We start from the raw sequence: 16516 nt of genomic DNA, 5'->3' as shown, positions 1-16516 counted from the left end.
GTAAGGCAGTTGAAGCTAGGGTTAGGATTCCTATGGGTAGGGTACTTGGAGCTAGGGTTAGGGTTCCTAAGGGTAGAGCACTTGGAGCAAGGGGTAGGTTCCTATGGGTATGGCTCCCTGCTGTCGGGTTAGGGTTCTTAATGGTAGGGCACTTTGATCTAGGGTTAGGGTTCCTATGGGTAAGGCACTTGGAGCCAAAGTTAGGGTACCTATTGGTACGACACTTGGAGCTAGGATAAGAGTTCCTATGGGTAGGGCACTTGGAGCTAGTGTTAGGGATCCTATCGGTAGGGCTTCTCGCCCTATAGTTAGGCTTTCTAAGGGCAGGGTACTTGGAGCTAGAGTTAGGGTTCCTGTGGTAAGACACTTGGAAGTAGGGTTAGGTTTCCTATGGGTAGGGCACTTGGAGCTAGAATAAGGGTTCCAATGGGCAGGGAACCCTGCACTGTGGTTAGGGTTCCTCTGGGTAGGGCACTTGGAGATACGGTTAGGATTCCTATGGGTAGGGCTTCCAGCCCTAGGGTTAGAGTTCCTAAGAGTAGGACACATGGAGCTAGGGTAAGGGTTCCTATGGGTAGGGCACCGTGTTCTAATATTAGGGTTCCTAATGGTATGGGACTTGGAGCTACGGTTAAGGTTCCTATGGGTAGGGAACTTGGATCTAGGGTTAGGGTTCCCATGGGTAGGGTGCCCCAACCTGGGGTTAGGGTTCCTAAGCATAGGGTACTTGGCCCTAGGTTTTGGGTTGCTATGGGTAGGGCACCGCACCCTAGGGTTAGGATTCCTATGGGTAAGGCACTTGTAACTAGGATTAGGGTTCCTGTGGGTAGGGCTTCCTGCCCTAGGGCTAGGGTTCCTCTTGGTAGGGTACTTGGAGCTAGGGTTAGGGTTCCTATCGGTAGGGCTTTCCACCGTAGGGTGAGAGCTCCTATGGGTATGGCAGCTGGAGCTCGGGTTAGTATTTCTGTTGCTAGGGCACATGGAGCTACAGTTAGGGTTCCTGTTGGTAGGGCACTTGAAGTTAGGGTTACGGTTTCCGTGGGTAGGGCACTTCGAGCTAGGGTTACTGTTACTATGGGTAGGGCAATTGGAGCTAGGGTTAGGGTTCCTGTGGGTAAGGCACTTGGAGCTAGATTAAGGGTTCCTATCAGTAGGGTACCCCGCACTGGGGTTAGAGTTCCTGTGGGTAGGGCACTTGGATCTACGGTTAGGGTTCCTACAGGTAAGGCCACCCACCCTAGGGTTAGGGTTCCTACGGGTAAGGCCACCCACCCTAGGGTTAGGGTTCCTAACGATAGGGTACTTGGAGCTAAGGTTCCTATGGTTAGGGCGCCTTTCCCAACTTTTAGGGTTCCTAAGGGTAGGGGACATGGAGCTAGGATTAGGTTTTCTATGGGTAGAGTACTGGGAGCTAAGGTTAGGGTTCCTATGGGTAGGGAACTTGGAGCTACGGTTAGGGTTCCGGTGAGTAGGGCATTTGAAGGCTAGGGTAAGGGTTCCTATGAGTAGGGCACCCATCCATAGGGTTAGGGTTCCTAAGGGTAGGGAGCTTGGAACTATGGTTAGGGTTCCTATATTTAGGGTTTCCCACCTTAACCCTAGGGCAGCAACCCCTACCCATAGAAACCCTAGAGTTCCAAAGGGTACGACACTGGGAGCTACGGTTCATGTTCCTATATGTAGGACACTTGGAGCTACGGTTAGGGTTCCTATGGGTAGGCCTTCCCGCCCTAGGGTTAGGGTTCCTAAGCATAGGGCATTTGCAGCTAGGGTTAGGGTTCCTATGGATAGGGCACTTGAAGCTAAGGTTAGGATTCCTATGGGTAGGACACTTGGAGCTACGGTTAGGATTCCTATTTGTAGGTCTCTTGGAACTAAGGTTAGGGTTCCTATGGGTAGGGCACTTGGACCTAGGGTTATGATTCCAATGGGTAGGACACTTGGAGCTACGGTTAGACACCCAGCCCTAGGATTAGGGTTCCTGTGAGTAGAGCTTCACGTCCTCAGGTTAGGGTTTCCATGGGTAGTGCTTCCAGCCCTAGCTTTAGGGATCCTATGGATAGGTCATTTGGAGCTAGGGTTAGGGTTCCTATAGGTAGGACACTTCAAACTACAGTTAAGGTTCTTGTGGTCGGGCACTTTGAGCTAGGGTAAGGTTTCCTATGGGTAGAGCACCCCGCCATAGAATTAGGGTACCTAAGATGGGGTACTTGGAACTAGGGTTAGGGTTCATGGGTAGGGCACTTGGAGCTCAGGTTAGAGTTCATATGGGTAGAGCACCCCTCCTTAGTGTTAGAGTTCCTAAAGGTAGTGCAGATGTAGGTAAGGTTAGGGTTCCTATGGGTAGGACACTTGGAACTAGGGTTAGGGTTCCTGTGGGTAAAGCACTTGGAGCCAGGGTTAAGGTTCCTATGGGTAGGGCTTCCCACCCTAGGATTAGAGTTCCGAAGGGTTGGTACTTGGAGCTAGGGTTAGGGTTCTATGAGTAGGACTTCCTGCTCTAGGGTTAGGGTTCCTAAATGTTGACCACTTATAGGTAGGGTTAGGGTTCCTATGGGTATGGTTTTCCACCCTAGGATTGGGGTTGCTATGGGTACAGTTTTCCACCCTAGGATTGGGGTTGCTATGGGTAGGACACTTGGAACTGGAGTTAGGGTTCCTATGGGTAGTGCACTTGGAGCCAGGGTTAGGGTCCCTGTGAATAGGGCACTTGGAGCTTGGGTTTAGGGTTCCTATGGGTAGGGCGCTTGGAGCTAGGGTTAGGGTTCCTATGGGTAGAGCTTCCCACCCTAGGGTTAGGGTTCCTGTGAGTAGGTCACTTGGAGCTAGGGTAACGGTTCAAATGGGTAGGGAACCCTGCCTTAGGGTAAGAGTTTCTAAGGGTATGGCATTTTTAGTTAGGATTAGAGTTCCTATGGGTAGGTCACTTGGAGCTAGGGTTAGGGTTCCTATTTGCAGGGCACTTGGACCTAGGGTCAGACTTCCTGTAGGTACGACACTTGGAGCTAGGCTTATGGTTCCTATGGGTAGGGCACCCCGCCCTAGGGTTAGGATTCCTCAGGGTGGGGCACTCAGAGTTTGGCTTAGGGTTCCTGTGAATAGGGCACTTGGAGCTAGGGTTAGGGTTCCTATGGGTAGAGAGCTTCCCATCCTAGGGTTAGGGTTCCTATGAGTAGGGCACTAGGAGTTAGGGTAAAGGTTCCAATGGGTAGGGAACCCTGCCCTAGGGTAAGAGTTTCTAAGGATATGATACTTTTACCTTGGGTTAAGGTTCCTATAAATAGGAACCCTAACCCTAGCTTCAGCTGACCTATCTATAGGAACCTTCTCCCTAGGTAAAAGGAGAGGAACTCTAACCTTAGCTGCATGTGCCCTACCCTTAAGAACCCTAACCCTATGGTGGGAGGCCCTATCCATGGGAACCCAACCCTAGCTCCAAGTGCCCGACGCATAGGCAGTGGTGAGCTGGAACTGGTTCCCACCGGTTCACGGGAACTGGTTGTTAAATTTAGAACAACCGTTTCGAAAAGGGCTTTTAAATTTATCAAAAGCCACAGCAGCTCCCTGCCCTTTCCCCGTCCCTAGCTCACCTCACTCTGCCTCTGCCTCCTCCCCTGAATGCTCGTGAGGCTTCTCCTCCCTCTCCCTGGCTTCCCGCAAATCAGCTATTCACACGGTAAGCCTGGGAGAGCTGAGAAGGAAGCAGCGGCTTCTTTCAGGTTTGCTAGGGCAGAAGTGCGAGGAGGGCTCCAGGCGCCGCATGGCTCCAGACTGGCTCCTGACCCCATCCCCAGGCAGTGTGGCTCTGGCCCGGTCCCGACTTTGGCCGGCACGGCTCCAGCCTGGGCCCTGCCGGCCGGCCGGCGTTTCCTGGCTCCGGTCCCAATCCCTGCCAAGCGGCCCAGCCCCACCCCGGCCTGGCCCCCATCTCCAGGCAGTGTGATAAGGGGGCAGGGAGCATGGAGGGGTTGTTGGATAGAGTGCAGGGGAGTTGTTGGGGTGGATTAGTGTCGGGGCTGTCAGAGGGCAGGGAACAGGGGGTTGGATAGAGTGCAGGGGAGTTGTTGGGGTGGATTAGTGTCGGGGCTGTCAGAGGGCAGGGAACAGGGGGATTGAATGGGGGCAAGGGTCCGGGGGGGGGGGTAATCAGAAAGGACCAGGGGTTGGATGGGGTGGTGGGAGGGAGTCAAGGGCAGGGGTTCCAGGGGGAGTTGGGACAGAGAGAAGGGGTGGTTGGATGGGGTAGGGGTCCTGGGGGGACCATCAGGAACAAGAGGAGGGGTTGGATGGGGCAGCACAGGGCAGTTAGGGGACAGGGAAGAGGGGTGGATGGGGCAGGGGTCCTGGCAGTTGCGTGTGAAGGTATGCAAGGGATTGGAGGGGGCAGGAGTTCCAGGTGGTGGGGGGCCCGACCCCCTTGTGGGGTGAGGAGGAGGGAACCAGTTGTTAATATTTTGGCAGCTCATCACTGCCTGTACCATTAAAGATATTTTATCATGTCTCCCCTCTCATTCATCTTTTCTTCAAAGTAAACAACCCTTATCTTTTCAATCTCTCATCATACAAGAATTTCTTTAGCCTTTGATTGCCACTCTTTTCTGAACCCCCTTAATCTATCCTTTTTGAGATGGGGTGCCCAGTACCGTGCACAGAGTTCTAGTGAGGTTGCCCCACTGATTTATAGAAAGGCATTATAAGATTTTTGTTACTATTCAGCATCCCATTCCTTATGCATTTAACGTCTTGTTAGCTTTTTAACCACGGCTGCAATATTGAACAGTTTTCATTTATCAGACTATAATGGCAACCTGGTCCCTTTCTTGATCTGATACAGTTAATCTAGAACCCCATAAGGCGTCTGAGTAGTTTAAATGTTTCTCTTCAATTAACATTGCTTTGCATTTATCAACATTGGATTTCTTTTGCCATCATGTTGTCCATCCACACAGCTTCTTTACGTCTCTCTGAAGTTCCTCACTGCTCTAGTCCTAACTGACCTAGATAACTTTGTATCATTTCCAAATTTTACACCTCTACTCTCCCACTTTCCAGACTATGATAAATATATTGAACAACACAGGATCTTTTATGGAGCCTTGAGGTACCCCACACTGTTAACCTTTGGCCATAATAAAAGTTTACCATTTAATCTTACTCTTTACTTTTCTGTCTCCTAGCCAGTTCTTGATTCCACAACAATAATTTGACTTGAGGATTATTCAGCTTCTTTAGTAGCTTCTTGTGCAAGACCTTGTTAAAGTCTTTGGGAAGTCTTCACACATTATATCAAGCAGTTCTTCTTTATCCACTACTTCATTACTACTCAAAGAATTCTATGAGATTAGTGAGACAAGATTTTCTTTTGCCCAAACCATTCTGGTTAGATCCTATGAGAGTATATTCTTCTGGGTGTATATTATTTCAACCAATTTATCAGGTCGGTAACTCTGGATCACCCTAAAGCTTTTTTTAAAAAATACATATATAACATTTGCTACCCTCCTAAGGGTATGTCTACACTACGGGATAATTCCGATTTTACATAAACCGGTTTTATAAAACAGACTGTATAAAGTCGAGTGCACGCGGCCACACTAAGTACATTAATTTGGTGGTGTGTATCCATGTACCGAGGCTAGCGTTGATTTCTGGAGCGTTGCACTGTGGGTAGCTATCCCGTAGCTATCCCATAGNGGGGCAGGGGTCTGGGGGGGAGGGCTGTCAAGGAACGTGGTGGGTTAGATGGGGAAGGAGTACTGGGGGGGGCATGACCCCCTCATGGGGTGAGGAGGAAGGAACTGGTTAATATTTTGGCATCTCATCACTGTGCACACCGTGACAGCTACAATGTCAGATGAGGCTAGTCAGAGCTGGGTAAAACAGAAAGGTGTTTTAAAGAAGTGTGCCTTTTAAAAATTGTTAGATCTGAATCCAGTTCAGTTTTTTAAATGTGCTGTAAATCTTACATATATGCTTGGCAAACCTAAGCTTATTCACAGATCCAGCATGTACTATTAGGGAAACTTTCATGCTGGGGGAACTTGGAAAAAAGAAACATACATGATGTAACTTATTTTGCCACTAACTTCCTTTACCTTCTGCTTCAGTTGCAAATGTGCATTTGAAGAGATTTTCATCCTCACCCCCCTTTCTGCCTGCAATCAAGGTTGCGGCTTTAGATCAGTCTACTCCATGACAGTGCCTCTAGTGAATATCACTCATTCCGCAGTCTAATTACAAGATCAAATAAAAAGAACTGATGGTTAAGATTAGGCACTGGCTATGTGCCTAATTTGTAATGAAAGAGGTGCTAGGGCTCAAGCAACTTTTTTACTTTCATAACTGCCACAGCCAGAGGTGCCAGGGCTATGAACTGCCCAGCCTAGAGGTGCTGAGACTCAGCCCTGGCACAACTTAAGCAATGTTCATAGCTGTTTAAACAAAATGCATTGAGTGTTCAGCAAAATGGGCAGGGGATTTATTAAGAGAACATGAAACATAAAAGGATAAGTCAGTAGTAAGACTAGTTGAAAGCTTAACCTGTAGTGAAAAACAACTTTCTAAAAACCACATTACCTTAAAAGCAGCATAACAGCATGAGCCAACTGCCTCAATTTTTATTTATACAAAGAAATCACACTTCTGATCAAATGCAAGCGCTGGAAAGGTTGCATATCCTGGTTTTATGTGAAGCTGCCCTACACAGAGAAAGAGCAAGTCTGTTCTAGAAACTCAACATCCTTCTTCCATATTCCCCATAGCTTCCAAACACACTAGTACTGAGTCAACTGGTAAGTGAAAAGATTAGAACTACTGAGTTCATGAGAGGTTCCACGATGTTGTAGTCTCTCTTCTCTGCATAATAAACTGGCTTTTCCCCTTCCCACACTGCCAGGCTACAAGTGGGAGACTCTCAGTATGTAACCTGGAAGAACTTTCCTGAATAGCCATGATGGGACAGGAAGGATGGCCTGTGGTTAGGTCACTAGCCTAGGACTTGAGAGCTCAAGGACCAAGTCCTTGCTCCAACAGACTTCCTGTGTGACCTTGGGCAAGTTACGTAGCCTCTCTGGGCCTCAGTTCTCTTTCTGTACAAATGAGGATAATAGCACTGCCCCACTTCACACGAGTACTGTCAGAAGTACGTCAAAGATTATCAGGTGTTCAACTACTACAGTAAAGGGGACATTTAAATACCATAGCTAAAGGAGCAAAGGCAGATTCAGTAGCAGATTTAGGGGGTGGGAGTGAAGGAAAGAAAAGCATGCATTTGATGAAGTGGGTTTTAGCCCACAAAAGCTTATGCCCAAATAAATTTGTTAGTCTCTAAAGTGCTGCAATGTATCCCCCTTGTTTTTGCTGATACAGACTAACACCGATGCCATTCTGAAACTAGGAAAGAACTGTTTTTAAAACTAAACTTGTAGCACTGCTGGAATTAGTAGCGATCCTTAATGGTCTTTCTGAGGGTGATAAAATATTTGGATCATCCATGGGCTCTATCACTATTTCCTGGCAGACAGATACAATATATATTCCTGAGGTCAGTTCTAGAGAAGCATCTTACAACAATAGCGTTTATGTGAAATTCTGGCCTCATTGAAGCCTATGGTAAAACTCGCTTTGACTTCAGTGGGGTCAGGATTTTACCCTTTATGTCCATTAGAGGAAAGCATTTTCCTCAGTGTGATCATGCCAGCATACCCTCCCTTCCTTCATGTGGGGCTCTCCCACCTACTATCAAACCATTGGCTGCATATTTCCCCCCATCCTTCCTGTAATGGGATTCATTCCTCCCTGGGGCACCTCCTTCTAACTGCCTGTGGGGACTAGCTCCTTCCAGGTCTAATCCCCTCTTCCGTCATTCATTCATATGAGCTGCAGCCTCCTTCTCTCTCTGCATGAAACAGGGTGCTCTTTGTGGCTTAGCCCTCCAGCCAGGTCACTACACTCCTCTGCTTCTGCGGTATAGAAGTCTCACTGGGGCATCTGTCTCAGACTATCTTCTGTTCCACTACCCAGCCTGTGCCATTTCCCTACTGGCAGGCAAGGGAACCCAGCCCCACCCACTACTCCATGTTCCAGTCCAGGGATCTTACAAGAAGCAGTGAAGATCTGCACTTTCCCAAACCTTGCTGCAGTTTCCCTGGGCTACTTCCTACTTTGTCTTGATTAGACTCCTCCACCCTCCTTGAGGCATGCCCTTACCTCAGAGCCAGGATCACAGATGCCAACTTTTGTCATTTCTGAGGGAGGGGGGGGATGCTAGACCCCTGTGCCCCCCCACCTCTTCCTGCACCTACCCCACCTTGTTCTGCCCTGCTTTGTGCCCTCCCCTCCAGCATGCCACTGAACAGCTGATTGCAGTGGGCAGGAGGCACTGCTGAGCCCTAGAACACCCAGGAAGTCAGCACCTATGGCCAGGATCCCAGAACCTCTATGTTCCCCCTGGTTTCTTCCTTTTCGTCTCTAAACTCAGAGTGACTGAAAGTCTTCCCCTCACCCAGCTGTGCTTCATCATCATATTAAACCTGACTCTCCCCCACATGGAACATATCACAGGATTAATTGGCTCTTTCCCTCTTCTCAGGCTGCCTGGGGTAAGCACCTCATCATAATCTCAACTCCCCCAGGGATCCCTGTAAGCCTGGAAAGTATGGGTGGTGGTACATGCACTCTCCCCACCTAGTCTCACAGAGTTCCCCATACAAATGTAATACAGCTGCACAGTTCCTGTTCCCTGTTTGTCCTGCAGGAGATGATCAGATACTCCATTTTACTCAGTCCTTGCTTTGGGCAACTCCCATTGAATCTCAAAGTTGCACAAAAGGAAAAACATGGGTTTAAAAGAAAATCCTCAGAATTCAGTCCATCATCAGTACTAAGGGAGTCAAAGGCAAAAGGCCAGCCTCAATCACTCCTCAGGCTAATTTTTGGAAACTGGCCAATAGGGAAGAGAATAGCCCAATCTCATTCTTGAACTGTAATCCTTTTGAAGATTTTCCCCTCAGTCAGCTCAGGGAAGAATGCCCCTCCATAATGGAAGGCTGAAGAGGCTCATGGAGTCTTTTATCCAACTGGGAGTTGGATAGGGCCTAACTGAAGTCCAACAAGTGGTCTAGGCAGGGTTTGATTCCATGCAGTAGTAACTAGAACTAGTTTAAGCCACCACCACCACCCAAAAAAAAAACAAAAAAAAAAACAAAAAAAAAACCCAGAAAGTATTTTGCACAATTTTGGTTTCTATGCTCTCTCCCTGCCACAATTTTTTTCCTTTCTCACCCCCCGCAGCACCATACCCCCATACTCAAACCCCTACAGGGGGGCTGGGGCTTGCAATGTCTTCAAAAGGAAACTTTATTGGCTGTGTCTGTACTGGAGGAATCCTCCCCATCTGAACATGAGTGTTTAAGGCGCCTTCATACTGCTCTAGCCCTTTTATCCAGCACAAAGGGAGCTGGGTGGAGGATAGAACCTCACCCCTTAGCTGCAATTAAAAACTCTTTTCATCTGCATTAGTTTTCTTTTAATTAGCTTAGAAAGACTTGACCTTTTAGTAAAACTTCTTTTAACTTTGGAGAGACTAACATTTAATTAAGAAATGGGGCTGACTCTGTCTCCTGCATGACTCATTTTCCTCTAATGTTGCTCCATGCAGTGGACAATCAGCCCTCAGGTTGCCAATCCTCCAGGATTATCCTGGAGTCTCCAGGAATTAAAAATTAATCTTTAATTAGAGAAGTCATGTGATGAAAACTCCAGGAATACACTCATCCAAAACTGACAAGCCTAAATCAGGCCCAATATTTCATGTCAGAGCTATGTATTTAATCACAAAGAGACAAGGGAATTTAAACATTTATTCTTTATTGTATTGCTCAGAGTATCTATGCAATTTATGTATGTAGTGTAGTTAAGGATCCACATTTCCCAAAACATCACATTGCAGCACAGTCTCTTTACACACTGTGAGTAATCAGTGCGTTCTTTAAAAGGTGACAATCAGTTGCAAGTTTAAGCATTTCTGGTAGTAAATGAAGGAAAAAGCTAAGTTATCAATACATATTTTTACACACTCAAAAACACAGTTTACAGAGGACCGCCAATGAAGTCAAGCAATTACTTTGATGATACTCTATCTGTAAATGTAGACTCTGCAGTTAAAAAAAAAAAAAAAAAAAGCCAAATAAGCACAAAATATATATATTTTAACTTTTAAAATAATTTAAACACAGTAATATTTTGCTTGTGTTACCTGTGTTTACATCATATTATCTATGATCTGATGTATAGATATAGGGCCAGATCTTTAGCACCTGTGGCTCTGACCCATATTTAAACTGAATCACCCCAAGTTGTTCATATGTGAACACAGAGCAATTGTTTAACATTGAAGAACTAGTTACAGTGCAGCTAAAAGAAATAGTACTAATTTAAACAATTTAAGATTCTAGAAAGAATCTTAGATGTAACACAATGTTGTAATAGTTAATATTTATTCTTCACCTCAGCAGTCTCTAGTTGATGCTTACAGATTGATTACTCAAAAGCCACTGAAGGTCAGTTAAGCTAATGGTCACAAATAGCATTATCATCCCCAAACAACATTTCTTAATTTTCTGATAACAAATACTGGTATCTGAAAGGTATTTGTATGGTTGCTGAAAACTTTTATTAAAATGTATCCTCCTGCTACGAGATATTTACTATACTAAAAAAACCCCCGAAAAACAAAAAAAACATGAAAAACATAAAAAAATATTTTTTAAGATTTTTAGAAAACTCAAACAACTGCTAATACAGCTGATCTTTTAATATATATATTCTTCAGTTTGTTTGTTTTTTTAAATGTATCATTTACAAAGAGGCAAAAAAGTACAAGAGTCCTAGGATTTATTTTTGTCCATTACATTGAGGACTTCATCCAGAAGTGAGGGTCCCAGGTCAAGCTGCAATGAAAGAAGCGAGCCTGCAAGATCTGACAGGGATTCTTCTGACTTAGTCTCTGCCTTGGTTAGTTCACATGAGAGATGACTGTCATCAAGTAAGTCAACTGTTTGCCAATCAGTGCACTGTTCAGAAAGGCTGGATGAATGACTCTCTCTACCATTAGTATAATGCGATCCAGAACTATTTGGCTCCCACAGAATGTCATCTTTGTACATTTCCCCATTCTCCAACTGTTTGCTTTTCTCCTGCAATTTTTCTTCCATTACTGGCTCACAACTAAGCCTTGGATTCTTTGATGGCCCAAAGGAGTCCCGCTTCGAATTAAAGGTCACTGGTGACAATAAGGGCAACACAAGGGCTTGAGAACCACCAATGGCAGGAAGCGAGATGGCATTTTTGAGCACGGGTGAAGGAGTTTCTGTAAACATGGAGTCACAGGTGCTGTTTGCCCTTAAGAACTCATTATGTCCACCAAACTGACCAACTCTTGGTGTTCCCTCGTTCCCAGGTAACAGCTCATAATTTCCTTGCAGAAATGACATGTCCCCAAAAACATCATGTTGTCCCTCTTTCCCAATGTGTATGGTGTGGCGAAAGTCTCCGAGTGGTGGACTGATCATATCAGGAGACAAAATATCCCTTAATTTGAATTTCTTCCCTTTCTTAGTATTGGCAGCTTTCAGGTAGATGGGTGTCTTAGCTGGCATTTTGTTTGCAGATTCTGAGGTGGTTTGTTTTAAAAGGGATGAAAAAAAACCAAAAACCACTTATAAGAATTAGTGATTCTTCTCCAGCAGACTTTCAATGCTATCGTTGTCGCATTATTGACTTGGATGCTTCTCACACACAAGGTCCATTTCTTCTGGGAAAGAAAATCTGGGAATTAAGAGAGCTGAAGAACCCCAACGTAGAGCCTTCCAAGTTTAAGCGTACAACCGTCCTTCAGGTGAGGAGTTAGTGACCGAGTACTCTATTACTTCCAAAACTTGAGAAAACCTGTATGGGAAACAAAGCAGGTTATTAGCTTACTCTTCATGGTTCACTCAGCCTTGCTTTTACAAAAACGATTAGTAATGGTACTGACAGTTCCAGCCTACAGATTAGCTTTATGATGTTGCTTCCCTTCATTAAGCAGGATAAAAGGCTTTAGTCTAACAAGGGCTAGCTAACCTCTTCCTGAATTCATAGTTTTTTGAAGTCAGAGTTCCTTAGACACGGTTCCTGAGCACAGTTTACTTGGTAAACTCACTATCTCTGTTTCTCTCTCATTCTGTCAGTCATCTTCAATCTGTAGAGGCAGCAATGATATTCAAAGGTTTCTACATTGACATTTAAAATAAATAAAAAAAACCCTCAAACTTTTTAAACAAAACTCCACACACTTTAACAGAGGCCTATTCACATTATGATTTAGACAAGTCTGAGAAAGTTCAAAGTTAGACTTGTATAGCCAAGATTTTCAGAAAACGGTGTCAAAGGCACCACTGTGAGCTCTCTAGTGTAGCCGCTCTAAGTCGTCGGGAGAGAGGTCTCCTGTCAGCAACTCCAGCCCCAGCGAGTGGCAGTAGCTATGTTGGCGTGAGAAACTCTCCCACCGACACAGCGTTGTCCATACCAACACTTATGTCAGCATAAGTTACGTTGCTCAGGAAGGTGGCTAATTCACATCCATTAGTGACATAACTATGACAATTTAAGATGTAGTGTAGCCATGGAGCCTAGATTTAGGTTCCTAACCCCATACTGAAGCATTTAAATAAGATACCTGATTTTCAAGAGCATTAGGCACCCATCACCTCTCACTGCCTCCCACCCCCTCCCTCACCTCAAAGAAAAGGAAAGAGTCAGATCATTTATTTAGAAGCGTTAAGTGTAGGCCCTTTTTGCTTCCCCAAAAGGCCAAAATGTTTGCAAGTTATGCACAACTGAAAAGATCTTACAATGGAAACTCCCACCTCAGCCTTAACTATAGTTGTCATCAGCACTTCAATTACAATTAAGTTCAAAAAATTGCACATTTGAAACAAAATCACAGCACATAAGGAAGTGCAGAAAGTGTTTAAAAACATATTCCAGGTTAAAGTCTATTGAAGCCAACAGAATTAGGCTACAGGTTCTAACAGCAACATTAATTGAATCAGGCTGCATACTATCTGCAGTCCATTAGACTTATTTACTAAAATGAGCATTAGAAATAAAGCTATATCGTTAAGAACAGAAAACATCATGTATGTGCAAGGTGGTCAAGTTCACTTTAATATTTTTTATTTCTTGGCTTTCTGGGTGTGATTTTAAAGCCAGTCCTCCAGTTTTTAACAGGCAAAATTTTACATCCACAATTAGCTGCATCTAGTATTCATTCAGGAAGGAGCAAAATTGTGGGAGTAATTCACTGTTGGTGCCAAACACCACAAACAAGACTGGCCCAGCTTGAAAGTCAGCCCTCTGCAAGATTTACCTTTTTGACTTATTGCGATTCAGTTTCCTAGTGTGCTCTTTTAGAAACTAAGTGCCTAGTTAAAAACTCTTAGCCAGTGACTTCTAACATGCACTGGAAAAGTGACCTTCATATCACTCCCTTGGCTTTCCTTTCTCCATCATATAAAACGTCAGCTACGTGTCCTCCCTTCCAAGGAACTTTATGGCCCTTCCTCACTCAACCTCATCTCTCATTCAGGATGATTGGCCCACGATGCCAGCCTCTGCAGCCCTGCTGTAATAAGACTAAGGGAGCGGATCTGTGATAGCAGAGCTGAAGAGAACTCCTGGAGCTGCTGCAGGGCCTGGGACAATGCATCCCTGCAGGCAGAGGCGAAGTAGGGATTTGTGGATCCCTGGGCCAGAGCAAGTGGGATCCCTTCCCTAGCCCTTCCACCTGCGTTCCCCCTGGCGCTCCTGCAGGGCAGGAGTGGGGTTGGGCTACAGGGGCTTCCCCTATTCCCCGGCAGGAGCACCGGACAGACAGAGCAGGGCAAGCCAACGCGGGGGCACCCATTTTGCTGGAGCCCTTGGACATAGGCCCCATTGGCCCGTGGCTAATCCGCCACTGCCTGCAGACACAAGGTAGGGATGAAGGAAAAGAAGACCTCCCCAGTCCCAGTGGAGCAGACCAGAAACCCCTGGCCAAGGCTGTGAGGAGGAGAACAACAGTAACGATCCTCCCTCCAGCCATGATGGAGACCACTGAGTGCAGTGGCTGAATGGCTCAGTCCACAGGCAGGAACTGTTCAGGAACACCCCATGGCCACACGCTCATCCTCCCTTCTGGCAGTCCTGACCTGGGGGTGGGGGTCTCTGCTCTGCCAGGTCATGACCACATACTGTCCTGCACCTTGTGCCTCAGTGTCTTGGGCCCCTGCTGTTGCCGCTAGTAGCCCCCGGCAGCCCCGCTGTTGGCATTGCTCTATCCATACCCCGCCCCCCACCCCCCCCAAATTTACAGCAACTGTAAAAATAGTTTAAAAAATTCTTAACGGTGAAAAATGCAATATTAATAGTTGAGATAAAAGTCCCAGATTCTGCCAGAGCTATAATAGCACCATATGGTCCTGGTCCACCACTAAGGCACAATAAATAGGTAAAAAAAAAAAAATAGATAAAAAGGGCACAAATAAACAATAAAAAAAGATGAAGAGGATCACCTTCAAATTAAAAATAAAACAACAAAAATCCCTCCCCGGCATACTTTGAATAGAGACGAGGCCTGAGACATTTCAGCCTCAATGACCCATTTTCAGTATTTGATTCAGTTATAACCCTGTTTTCACTCAAGCAGTTTTACCTTCTATTCTTTGCTACCAAGCAAAGATTTATAATGCTGTCTCAGACTCCTTTCAGCAGTCTCATCAACCCAGTACACAGTCAGCACAAGCCTCCCTCATGCAACCTAAAATTTTCAATGGTTGCCTCAGTTTATACCCCAGCCAGCATGTCACAAACAGTTACAAGCTAGTTTTTGAGGACTAGGGCTACTAGACAGAGGTAAATACATAAGGTAAAGACAGATTCCCATCTCCACCCCCAGCAAGGCCAGCAGCAATTCCCTGGTGAGATGGGATTTCTATTAGAGCAGTGGTTTTCAACCTGGGGCCCACAGACTATATCTAAGATTTCCAAAGGTGTCCGCAAATGAAAAAACTTCGAAAACCACTGTATTAGTGATCTCTTTTGGGGGCTCCATCTTTCAAATGTATGTCTGGTTAATAGGTGTTAGCGCTGTTCTACATACAAAATTGTGCCAATCTTGTTAAACTGGTGCATCACCACACCTTTAGTTCCACCAGTGCAACTTTTGGGTTCAGATCAAGCCTTAAATCTGAAGTCTTACCACCAAACTGCTCGGAGGAAAGAGATGCCTTTTGCAAGGGAGAGGGTCTCCACTATTTTGCCCCTACCCTTGGAGCCTTCTCTCCTCTGATTAACTCCAGTGCATACCTCTGTTGCTGCTCAGAGCTTTCCCAAGCAGAAGCAATATACATTTGACATCTTCAGTTTCACTGCTGCTCACAGGGTTCTGACCAGCAGCAGTCAAAAGTGACCAGAACTATGATAACTTCACTCTGATGCTGCTTGGCAAAGCTAAAAGCAACGAATTGGTGCATCTGCCAACTCAACAAAATGACACTGCATTGAGCCTGCATCAGTCTACATTTCGGAGGTGCTCTTAATTTACATAGGAGTTAGAAACATACAAAATTATCTTCAACTCTGCAGAATTTAACAGGACAATCTCTGTACTTGCCTTGTAGATTTGTCACTTAGTCACCAGATGAATGTATTTTTCAAGCCCTGACAAGACACTCTGTCCTGAATTTAAAAAAACAAGGAGATGCATTAGGTACTAGACTGGTATTCAGATATTCTCCTGTTTGTCAACACTAACAAGAATATGCATTGATAGGGTCCTCAATTAGCACAATGGCAAACTCTCTTGAAAAGCTGGACGCTCAAAATACATACAGAATATATTTTATGCTACTTACAAAGCCAAAGGCCAATAGAGTAATCATGTAAGACAGAAAGGGGTTCTACAGAAAATGCAAACCAGATCAGAGGCTCTGGTGCAGCTACAACCCACGGCTGGCCAATCATGACTGAAGTCAGGGCAAATTAGTCAGTACAGGTAGACAAGCCCTTAGTTAAGCAGCACTGATATACTTAATTAAGAACTTACCATCTCTTATCTTTGAAATCCCATCTAGATCTGTAGCAGGCAGCACGCCCTGGAAAATATGAGAGAAGGACATATGTGTCTGTTTCCTGGAAAAGACCCCTTAACTTCTGTGTTTATATAGCCCCAAATCCCTTCTGAGTAGCTCCAACCAAATCAGTTGGTACTGTTTAGCTCTTTTGTTGCTCCCTGCTACAGAGTTTGCATTCTTTTGATTCAGGCCACAGATTTAATTACTCCATTGAAGATTCAGGCCAATTCACACACCAGTTCAGTTCAAGTGATTTACCCTAACTCCGCTCAACCCAGCCCTTTTAGATTAAATTTACATTCTGTCCCAGTTTAACTCAAAAGAAACTGTAAACAAAAAAAGAAAAACAAACCACATAAGCACAT

At 45.3% G+C, this 16516-nt stretch overlaps 1 protein-coding gene across 2 annotated transcripts in view; it reads right to left on the bottom strand.

Annotated features, from left to right (window-relative positions):
* Positions 1-9850: 9850 nt before the first annotated feature.
* The window catches only part of CDC42EP3 (CDC42 effector protein 3), a 44844-nt gene continuing 38178 nt past the window's right edge, over positions 9851-16516 (bottom strand). For both annotated transcript variants that reach the window (XM_032776527.2, XM_032776526.2), the window contains exon 2: positions 9851-11946. In XM_032776527.2, coding sequence (XP_032632418.1) covers positions 10887-11657 — 771 coding nt within the window. In that variant the 5' untranslated portion in view covers positions 11658-11946 and the 3' untranslated portion in view covers positions 9851-10886. The remainder of the gene's footprint in view (positions 11947-16516) is intronic.

Source organism: Chelonoidis abingdonii, chromosome 3 (assembly GCF_003597395.2).
Source record: "Chelonoidis abingdonii isolate Lonesome George chromosome 3, CheloAbing_2.0, whole genome shotgun sequence".
Classification (NCBI taxonomy): Eukaryota; Metazoa; Chordata; order Testudines; family Testudinidae; genus Chelonoidis; species Chelonoidis abingdonii.
The sequence above is the reverse complement of the archived record's forward strand: the minus strand, read 5'-3'. Positions and strand labels throughout refer to the sequence as shown.